Source organism: Homarus americanus, unplaced genomic scaffold, assembly GCF_018991925.1.
Source record: "Homarus americanus isolate GMGI-L3 unplaced genomic scaffold, GMGI_Hamer_2.0 scaffold44246, whole genome shotgun sequence".
Taxonomy (NCBI): Eukaryota; Metazoa; Arthropoda; class Malacostraca; order Decapoda; family Nephropidae; genus Homarus; species Homarus americanus.
In genome coordinates, this window is record NW_024745309.1 from 427,501 (window position 1) to 439,325 (window position 11,825).

An 11,825-nucleotide genomic window follows, 5' to 3' on the forward strand; every position below is an offset into this window, starting at 1 on the left:
TACTGCTGCTGATTCTGCTACTGCTGCTGATTCTGCTACTGCTGCTGCTCAGCTGCGTCTGCTGCTGATTCTGCTACTGCTGCTGATTCTGCTACTGCTGCTGCTGCTGATTAAGCTACTGATTCTGCTACTGCTGCTGCTCAGCTGCGTCTGCTGCTGACATTAGTATTATTATCCCTCTATTAAGCGACGTGGACGAGGGATATAGAAATCACTTCGATCTGTCCACCTGGTCGTATGTTTGTCTGTACTTCATTATGGGGGTTCATTTCCGGCTCATAACTCTTTACGATAGATTCAAACGTCTTGGTAAATAAATGTTAGTATGCAAATTAACAAAGTGGTAGAGCGGTTGTGGTTGATGATAAATTATGCTCCCTTAATCTTGTCTCCCGCTAGTTAAGAGGAAGGTACTGTAGGGAATTAATTATTCTTGCTATACGAGTTATTAATTTTATTTATTTTAATCAGTATTTTAGTTATTTTCCTATATTTTATTTTTGAATTTATTGTATATATGAAGAAAGGCTTTTTTTTACCTTATTTGTAATCATAAAAACTTGGTGCTCAGTTTGTTATCTCATCCAAAGTATCACGTGATTGAATACATTTAGCTGAGTTTTATAAAGTCTTGTCAGGTGTTGAAGGTATTTGGTCTCACCTGTAGTGTACTTACCTGTGAGGAGAAGGAGAGGGTAAGAGGGTAAGGGGGGTTGAGAGGAGAGTGGGGGTGAGAGGGAGGTGAGAGGGGAGAGAGGGGGTGGGGGTGGAGGTGGAGAGGGGGGTGGGGATGGGGTGAGAGGGGGGTGTGTGCGAGGGAAGGTAGATGTAATGTTCTCTCACTGTCGTCTGTGTCTACTTCCTACTCTTCCGAAACTTTGATTAGTGATGATATTTTTTTTACTCACTTTCTTATTGTTTATATCTTTAATTAATAAGGCATTCTACTTTTTTTTTATGGTTTGTAGTTAAAAATATTTGTTAATAATATTTATATTTAACTTAAGGGTGTGAGGGGAGGGAAGGGGGGGGGGTTCAGGTGTAGAGTAGCCAGGGTCGTAAACTTATGTAGAGTCACACCACTCCTTACCTCCGTCTTCCTGTTTGTTTATGTATGTATGTATGTATGTATGTGTGTGTGTTTGTGTGTGTGGCTCGCTGGGTGGTCCTGGGTTTGTATTTGTACGTGGTTGTCGTGGCTTCATCCATACCCTTAAAAATATGTCTGATCGTCCCCTAACTGCTATATTAGATACCCATTTAGAAGCTGGGTGGTTTAGGGGTGCCCCGAAATCATACCAGTGACACATAGATAAGAGAGGAGATGGGGGGGGAGGCGAGCACTGGGTACACTCGAGTCACTTCAAGCTCCTTTGGGTATTTTTCTTATTTCTACATTTATCATGATCCAGAAGGCATAGCAGTAGGAGGAGGAGAAACACGCCGTAGACTGTCTCATTAATTACGATCGAGGTCTTTATAGCTTGGTGGAAGGTCACATGAAGCAGTGTATGAAGAACAAGGGAACATTATATATACCGATATATTCAGAATATACTTATAGATCCTGTATTTTCCGTCAGGTTATTTTTCTGTTCATGCTCCTGCTCTCTCTCTCTCCGTCCACCTTTACTGTCCACTCTACTGTAATTAGAGAGAGGACCTCAGTATTTCACTTCCACGTATCATTAACACTCCACCTCTGGCACGCTCGATATTTTAAGAGGCGGAACCAAACTGATGGTTCATGGGAGATCCGTCAAGGTAGATGTGTTAGCTGTAAGGTAACATACAGATAACCCTTGTGAATACTAGTAGATACCACTATGTTGCCTCGACTCTGTATTTTCAAACAGTGTTACCACCGGTTACTCTACTCTCGTAAGAAGATTAAGTATAATAAACTAGCAATATCTTAGTTATCTCTCATTCGTAAGACGAGTATTGTTTAAGACTGAATATGTACTTAACGTTGAGATATATATATAAAAGCTATTTCGCTAATAATATCCTACAAAGCAACTGTATGTCGGTGGTGAACAGTTGGTACACCTGGCTTCAAGAGGCACGCCACACAAGGTAAACAAAGCGACGGCGGCCATAATACCGAGTCTACCTAGCATACTATACCGCCCCTTACCCCTGATACCTGCACCACACGACACACTTAATCCACGCTACTTTTAATCCCTTTTCTGATTGGTATCGTTTGATGTGAAGAATTATGCTAAATACGTAAGAAAACCGAGAGGTGGAAGGGAGGAGGAAGAGAGGGAAGGGAGAGGAGGGAAGGCAAGTCGGCCCCTCGGTTCATTAATCAAGTCAAGTTATAGGGCCATAAATATAAGCGATAAATTCTCAAGAACGACGCATATCATCGAGAGAATCGTTCCCAAAACCTCTTCGCTTATGGAAACTGTGGCTCTGAATCTTTACGTTGGGTGGATCGGTCGGTCCCGGGAGGCGTTTACACAATTCATAGGAGGCGGGAATGAGTAGTTACTAGTGCGGAACAAGGTGGCACTCCCAGTAATTTGACCAACAAGAGATAAAATTACAGTTTAAATAATTCACGTTTTTTTTTCCCCTATCTTCCTCCTTCCCTGGTTCTCAAAATATCTAGTGTATTCAACTGTATATTTCATTCCATTTAAGTCTGTTTAGATTTTCCGTTGCAAGCACAACTGCACATGAATACGTGACGCGACCTTGCAAATAAACCACAATTTGCTCTGCCCGTCAGCCCAGTTACTATCACACGAGCGGTAAATAAGGCTGAAATATACCATGACACGTCCAACCAAACCGAGGCGGAATCAGGCGAGTTTGACAGCACTTCATGAGAGAGGTGCTCGTGCCTGCTAAGAGTAATAATATCCTCTTTCATGCCCTGAAACTCAAGTGGCCAGGTGATGATAACGCTAAGTACGGTATCCGGCACGGTCGAAAGCCGGGTGTGTTTGCGTGCGAGGTTGAGCCTTAGCGCTAATACCTGTTGGCTGTATTGCGGCCGTGCGCGTTTCAATTCGCTTATCTGCGGATTGAAGCTCTTATGCACATTATGAGAGATTTAGGAAGGGTTTCTCCGCCCCAACAGTATTGAGATCTGAGAGCCGGGGTCTCCGGGGCGTGAGCGACGGCCTGCGTCCCAAGTGTTCGGTCAATAATTTCTAGAATACAAATTTTCTCATCACGATATCCCAAATTGGCTATACATGACTACGGGTTAATCGCCAAGGTAACAGGGATGCTGGTTATTGGTAGGGTGTATCTGGCATCTTTATCTCCAGTGTATTGTGGTGCCAAGTGATATCGAGGCGAGGAGACCTATAACAGTCGCGCCGCAAATTAACTCGAGTGAGCCTGATCACTAGTGGATAAAAATGGGGTATAATGGAGGTTTATTTGTCTGTGGGAAATTCTACAGGGATGGGAAGTGAGATAAAACACACACACACACACACACACACACACACACACACACACACACACACACACACACACACACACACACACACACACACACGGGGCTTAGGGATCAGGCTTGAGAGATGCTGGTATATTGTCGAGGCTGATAGTTAAGTGAGGGGGCGGCCGATGTGGGATTAAACATTTTTCTAAATTGTAGGATTAAAGTCTACACTGATATCAATCTTAGGTCTATTTAAGTGAATAAGATTTCCATACAGTATATCATAACTGGATTGATCTTCTAGTATTTTTTTTTCACGGTAATTAACAGGGTTAATTAAGTTCACATCCTTTTAATGATACACTTTTGTTTATTGTGAAACATAGAAACTATCATTTAACTCATTTGCACCGATTTTAACCGCAGGTCCTGAACAGCTGGCGTATCTGCTACAGCCCTTCAGGAAGCCCAAGAGGATCCGGACGGCGTTCAGCCCGAGTCAGCTGCTGAAACTTGAGGAAGCGTTTGAGAAGAACCAGTATGTGGTGGGAGCCGAGAGGAAACAGCTGGCCCAGTCCCTCAACCTCTCTGAAACACAGGTAAATGATTCAGCTCTGTGTGTCTTTGATTTGTTTGTTTTGTGACGTAAATCTCCAAACCCTTCAGGTCATCAGACTTGGGTGTGATGCTCTCAACGGCCAGGTCCTGAAGGTCACAGTCCACCACCTCCAGTACAGTACTTCGTCTATATACACTAACACGTAAACACATATGCGTGCATGTATACGTTTAAGATATACACATATACACCATATGTATAAAAACGACAGGTATTGGATTTGTTTCACCACGTACAGTACAGTAGTGATACAATACTTGTCTCCTTCTACTGAACCTTATTCTCTTGTTTCAGGTCAAAGTTTGGTTCCAGAACAGAAGGACGAAAGAGAAGAGAATCCAACAAGAAGACGAAGGAGAAGGTGGAGAAGGGGGAGGAAATAATGGTGAAGGAGGTGCAGTAGGAGGGGGAGGAGGAGGTGGAGGAGGCGGATCAACAACTGCAGTAGGGGGAAGCAGCTCCTCTACCTCCGATAAGTGTTCCTCCGCCTCCTCAGCTTCTCCTGAGAGAGCCTCCAAACCCATGGAGGAGGAAGAAGAGGACGACGAGATCATCGAGGACGACTCTGAGAGTGAAAGTGTAGGCGTGGGCGGGGGACGGGTGGAACTCACCACGGGCTGAGGTGTCTGCTACCTGCTCACGCCCATCTCGGCCACACCTACATCCCTTTGCGCCCAGTCAGGACCTGCTGCACCTACCACACTGTACAAACCCCTGTATGTTTGCCCCTGTGCACACGGTGGTGTGCGTCGCCTGTGCATAGCGGCTGTGCCAAGTATGTGCACACCTTGCTGTATGCTCCGGATACACGGCAGTGCACCCAGCGCCATACACGCCAGAAAATTGTGAACATTTGTGTTAATATAGTGGTATGTAGGAGCGAGTACACAGCCTTGGTGTATAAGGCTGTGCTCGGCCTGGCTCCGCTAGTCACGGACAGATAGGACTGCCCGCTGTTGTTCCCGCCCTCTGGTGGACCTTTAGAGAAATTCTCCCTGACCTGACTAGATTAAGTCTTGAGTGATGGGTGTCATACACCTCAGAAATAAAGATTTTTATCTAGTATGTGGAACAGTGTATATATTATGTATGTGCATCAGATGCTTTCGTGATACGACCAACAACAGTGAAGTCTTGAGGGAACAAGACACTAAGTTGTTCACACTAACGGGGATAAACTTAACAGGATTAAAATTTCACGAGTTTAAGAAACAAAATAAAATCCTTCGTCATCTCTTACAGACACTGACGACCCGAGGTATTTGGAAAGTTTCGCTCTTTATATAAATACTACATTCAAGACACAGTGGCCCTGTGGTGCCATTGAGGGGCGTTAAAGAGTGCCAACCTGAGATGGAGAGAGCTATACTTGGCAGCAACTGACTCGACCCTTGCCACAGTCACTGACACCTACAGCTTTACATTACTAAGTGTCGAGGCTCCAATACTTAATACATTCCTCCCTCCAGTCCTTATGTTATTGATCATAAATAAACTAAGTGTTGTGAGTGACGGAATGTGAGTGACGGAGTGTGAGTGACAAATGACTATCGTGTGTAACTCTCGAGACGTCGCCATGTGTGTAATAATAATCATCAAGTGTTACCTTATACCTTAATGTGTTCTTGCCATTCAGTATTTAAGGTCCTCCCCGTGTACTCTTGTGTTCTTGTATAAACATTGTCTTTAATTTAACTTAACTGTCACATATAACTTCTATCCCGGTTAAATATGGTAACAATAGAGCATTAACCTAATGTTTAGCTAAATCCATTATCAAGATAAACTCACTAACCGACACCTTATTAACGGCAAAGTTACATCTCCTATTTTGTGTCGTAGGTTTATGATACTCTACTTAAAGTACGAGTCAGTGAGACAAGTTCCTACCACTCAGGAGGAGGAGGGATGGAAGGGGATGGAGGAGGGGAGATAAAGAAGAGATGGAGGTGGGATGGATAACAGAGATGGAGGAAGAGGCGGGATGAAGGGGTCACCACAACTACTAGGAGGTCACCACAACTACTAGGAGGTCACCACAAACACTAGGAGGTCACCACAACTACTAGGAGGTCACCACAACTACTAGGAGGTCACCACAAACACTAGGTCGTCACCACAACTACTAGGAGGTCACCACAAACACTAGGAGGTCACCACAAACTACTAGGAGGTCACCACAACTACTAGGAGGTCACCACAACTACTAGGAGGTCACCACAAACACTAGGTCGTCACCACAACTACTAGGAGGTCACCACAAACACTAGGAGGTCACCACAACTACTAGGAGGTCACCACAAACACTAGGGGGTCACCGTCACTATATTTTTAATTGTTGACGACTAGAGTAATAAATAAAGACTTAAAATACACACTTAAAGTCTGATAGATGTTAGTTGATGAGGAGCAGTAATTATTAGCGTCAACGTCCATCATTCTACCGCAGGCATCGACTTCTGGACCTTACAAGACCACAAGGCCTTGAATGTTGATTTTGTGTCTCTATGCATGAATTTATTTCCGATCGTTTCATTACTACTACCACCGTCGTCTTGTTACCTATAAGAGATGCGTGTAGTGTGTCTCCGTCGACGCCATACTCGCCTTCTCCAATGTCTAATGTTCTAAATAGTCCCCCCCCCACGACTCCCAATTCCTCTTTGTTTATAATATCCTTCCACATCCACTACTAACAATACTCTTTTGGTAGTTGGAGATGGATGTACTCCCGTCATTCTTACCTCCCCCCCATCAACCACACCACAGTCCAATGTTCTAAGTTTCACCCGTCAAGGAGAGATCAATTGTGTATGATAACCCCCTCAAGTTACGCCCCCAGCAGGAAGGACAAGATGCCTTCTCCGTAACCCTCAGACTCCACCGTCCAATGTTCTCAATTAGCATAAACTCTCATCTTAGTAAAGGTAGAGTGGGAAACTAGCAGCCATCATGCTTCGCGACCATGCGTGTGTGTGTGTGTGTGTGTGAGGATAAACTTTGTGCTTCAGTGTGTGTCTTGGTCTCAACACATCACTTGGTTTAATTTTCGTATACGTGAGTTTTGTGCATCCATTGTGAGTGTTATTGAGTGACTGTGTATGAATGGCACACACAGGTAGTTCTTGTGATGTTGTATGACTGATGATGTGAGTGGTAATCAGTCCGTGTTCTACAAGAATACTGTCTTGTATCTGTGAGACGTAACCAACTTCCTACAAGGAGGTGTATTGGCGTGTTTTATTGGAGTGGCCACACCTGATGCCTCACCTGGGCTTGTGGTCAATCCTCATAAGAGTTGTGCTATTCCTTTAAGGTTTAACATGTTGTTTATGTTTTTAATAAACTTATTTATCTCTACTGTAGTTTACATCTTCCTTGTAACAACCTAAGTACAATGAATTACGTTACAGACTGAAGGGAAAATAAACGAAGAAAATAATTTATGAACAGATCTGAACAGCTAAATAGTTATTACACTATATTAAGTTTACATTATCATTATTAACTGTGCTACGACAAACTGGTAATACAACAAGTAACAGTATACAGAACACACATCCCCAGAGTGCCCACGGCAGTGTTACAAGGCCTCAGGGCGGGGACATGACCCAGTAGTATTGACACTTAAAACTCTAAAGTCACTTGACAACTGAGATTAAGTCATACTCCAGGGAAACTTTCAAGTGGGAGCTAACATCCTCTATGCCTAAAAAACAATCGCCATAGACCTCTATTTTATAACGAAAAATAAGAAGCATTCTATCCTGTATATAACGTCATAATGCTATCAGTAAGAAACATATTAAGGAAGATATCAAGAAGCAGCAAATGGCTATCGAGGTTATCCTACACAGTATCGCTAAGGGGTCACCAATCACAAGACCACCCCCCCCCCCCTCCGTCCCTCCTTCATCACCAGGAGTAATAAGACTGGTGGTACTTGAGTCTTGGTGAGGGTGAAGAAGAAGGTTATCAGAGTCACTTGAGTCAGAGCCAGTGATCATTACTATAGCTTGATGGAGAGTCGAGAGAGAGAAAAAGAGTTCCATGACAGTGAGTGAGTGAGTGAGTGCTTGTACGTGTGGCTGTGTGCATGTAAACGTGTGTACAGGTGCGAAAATACCAAAACCCTCAAGATATGCAAATTTACTTGAAGAATAAAATGAAAACGATGGCGGTCTCACATTCACGAAGGATATAAGAAATTGGTTTATTCATATATAGTAAAACCTAACCCAAATATAAATATCCGTCTTTCATGATATCATTGGTTTTTCAGGAGTTCCAGAAATAGTAAAATGGAAATTAAAAAACGAAATTAAAAGTTGAGGTAAAGATAATGGTATTCTGACGTGCGAATTCCCTTACAATAATTATTCTCAGCTTCGACTATTCCTTATTAAACTTTAGCCTTTTTCGGGTCGAGGTGTAATTAAAAACAAGACACACGCCCTGAGAAATAGTTTGCCTAGCCTCCACCACGTCAATCCCCAGACCCGTTAACTGATATACAATCATCTATCAACCCTAGTCCCAGCATAACAACTCTATCCCAATCGTGACCACACCGAGCTAACTCCTAAATCCTCGTTAGATTCACCAAAACACCTCGTTATTATAGGATTATCAACCTAACTGGTGGACAGGGAATATATCTGTCTAGGACCCGAGGCATCAGTTCCTCTCCCGGATCTAATCTATCATTCCCAGCTGGTGAAAAAAACAACACAGACACACAGAGGTAAGTACATTCCACCGGCGTCTCACCTCCGCAGTTTATTCACAATATTTACCTGTGTCGTGGTGGTAATGACAGGCCGGGCAGGTTTGTCATACCAGGTGATCGTCCCGGAGCGTCCCTGAATGTTCTAGTGTGTCCCTGAATGTTCTAGTGTGTCCCTGAATGCCCTTCTTGTGTCCCTGGATGTCTTAGTGTGTCCCTGGAGTTTTTCGTGTGTGCCTGGATGTCCTCGTGTCCCCTTGATCATCCTGGTTTGTCCCTAACATCCTCCCTTGTCCTAGAGTGACCACCAAAGCCTTAAGCTTGTCCACAAATATATTTAAGGTATCGCTGAATGTCTTAGCGTAACCCTGAATGTCTTAGGGTGGTTTTGAATGTCTTAGTGTGTACCTGAATGTCTTAGCGTGGCCCTGAATGTCTTAGTGTGTACCTTAATCTCTTAGCGTGGCTTTGAATATCTTAGTGTGCACCTGAATGTCTTAGCAGTATCCACTATTTATTCACAGCTCCCTTAGACGCAAATTCCTAGTATCTAGTCACTCAGGTGATCGCTATTGCTCGCTCACACACACACACACACACACACACACACTAAGGTTAGCCAGGTAACAGCCACAATCATCAGTCTTAGGTGGCCTTAACACTGTCTCCTGCTTGTGACGCCCAGGTGTTCCTTCCCAGACAGGCGCCCACAGGTTCTGCCACTGATAGATTAATGTGTACCGGTATTACGTACGTGTGTGTGTGGGGGGGGGTGGGGAGGTGTGTTTGTGTAGTGTGTGTGTGTGTGTGCAGTAAGGGTGTGTGTGTGTGTGTGGTCGGCTGGGTATATGGTTGTGCGGGAGTTGGTATGTTAACTCACGCGCGTGTAATGTGTGCTTATGTTGATAGTAATGTATTGCTGGGCAGGTAAAGGTATGTTAGGAATTTGAGAGAGGAAGACAGAGAGATAGAGAGAGAGAGAGAGGGAGACAGAGAGAGGGAGACAGAGAGATAGAGATAGAGACAGAGAGGGAGACAGAGAGATAGAGACAGAGAGGGAGACAGAGAGATAGAGACAGAGAGATAGAGACAGAGAGATAGAGACAGAGAGATACAGAGATACAGACAGACGATTCTAGCTATAAAGTCTTGAAGGCATCCTAATACACCTCAGCTGAGAGTGAAAGCGAGCGGTACAGACCTCCATGTAAAGCGAAAGGCGTCATGTGTTAGAAAAGAGAGACAAAATTGGATAAGAGAAAGATGGAGGAGGAGGAGAAGGAAAATGAGAATAGAGGAGGAGGTAGCGATAGAGAAGTGAGGAAGGTGGAAGTATAGGAGGTGGAGAAAGTAGAGAAGGAGGTGGTAAAGGAGAAGGAGGGAGGTAAATGAGGAGGACGATAAAGATGAGGAAGTAAAGGACGACGGATTAAGAGAGAATGGTTAACAAATCTATTGACAAAGCTTGGAGCACAGTTTGCCTATTGTGAGTAATTCAGTCAGGTCTTGACACTGAGGGTGGTATCATTGCTCACTGCCACATAGGACAGAGGTTCATACACAAAGAAATAGATCATATTCATTAATTGTATATATAGGTCAGAGTCATGTGGGTGATATCACTGTTCAGTGTCACGCAGAACAGTGGTTCATGTACAGTAGAAATTATATTATATTTGAGGACTTATCTGTGTGGGCTAGCAAATTTTGGGTAGACAGCCCTCAAGCACTCCTGATTCAATGTAGTAATTACATAGTTCGTGATACAATAAGCCAGGTGGCCTGAAGTCTTTGACAGTGTCACATTCAATAATATAATGGTCAAGTGTAAGGATGAATGAGACATGGATTAAGAGGAGGACAAGGAGGAGGAGGAGTACAAGGAGGAGGAGGAGGACAAGGAGGAGGACGAGGAGGAGGAGAAGGAGGACGAAGAGGAGGAGGAGGAAAAAGGAGAGGGGACGAGTGGGAAGAGGGACGAGTGGGAAGAGGGACGAGTTGGACCCACGTTGGGGTGAACATGTCTTTGTTGTGACGGGTGTCGGGTAAACGCTGACACCCCCGTCACACACAAGCTCCCGTCCACCCTCTACCGACTTGTCATTTCTCAACCGATTGTATACACCTCATCATGTTTTACTCCTCTGCCTTTATTATACACCGGCTTGGTAATGAAGTGAATCTTTTATCTGTCATTCGATATATAGGTGGACCTTTCTAATCTGACCGGCGATCAGTAGATCCCCCTGAAGGATGGTGATGGTGGTTACTTGAATATTTTGTGGTGTTCCAACAGTGTATATAATCTACATAAGAGGACAGTATTATGGGAACTTGATATACCTCCTAAGGCCAAGAGATATGCCTTATAAAGAGGTTCTGTCTATGTTGCTTTTGCCCCGCGAGTGATTAAGACTAATATTTCCAGGTTGAGTTCCTCGATGTCTGCCGCGTCACAAGACAATCCCCCCCGAGTACCTCCTCCCTGTCGGAGCCTCGGGCGATGTTTAATGATTCTATAAAATGAAAATTGTGAATTTATAAAGTTCATCGGGAGGAGGAGGACAGGTGGGGGTGGGGGTTGAGGGGGAGGATGGGGAGAAGAGGAGGGGGAGGATGTGGAGAGGAGGAGAGTGAGGAGGAGAGTGAGGAGGAATGGGGAGGAGGAAGAGAATGAGGAGAACAATGAGGAGGAGGAGGAGGAATGCCCTAACTTGTGCAACTAGTTGAATTTTCATGGCCTCGGTGTCTTGTGTGGCTCGTGGGAGAGGGAGTGAGAGGGTTGGAGGGGGAGTGAGAGGGTTGGAGGGGGAGTGAGAGGGTTGGAGGAGGATTGTATGCTGTGGTAAGGGGGGGGTAACATTGTATACCTCCAATACATATGTATATTGAACACCTGCATTGTCTATACACATAATGAATCATTGTAAACTTGTATGCCGATTTCATTGAATAAATCTGAAATTGACTGAACTTTTCCATTCATACTTATCAACCTACGAGCGAGCACTGGCAACACACTGTATTAAAAACTACAATAGACTAAATCAACAACAACAACATCCCCA

The 11,825-nt window shown here is 44.2% G+C and overlaps 1 protein-coding gene across 1 annotated transcript in view; it reads left to right on the plus strand.

The window, feature by feature from the left end:
• The window catches only part of LOC121878642 (homeobox protein EMX1-like), a 32,491-nt gene extending 26,813 nt beyond the window's left edge, over window positions 1-5,678 (plus strand). The window contains exons 2-3 of the mRNA XM_042384969.1: window positions 3,839-4,011; window positions 4,326-5,678. Of these exons, the coding sequence (XP_042240903.1) occupies window positions 3,839-4,011; window positions 4,326-4,652 (500 nt within the window). The 3' untranslated portion in view covers window positions 4,653-5,678. The remainder of the gene's footprint in view (window positions 1-3,838; window positions 4,012-4,325) is intronic.
• The last annotated feature ends 6,147 nt before the right edge of the window (window positions 5,679-11,825 follow it).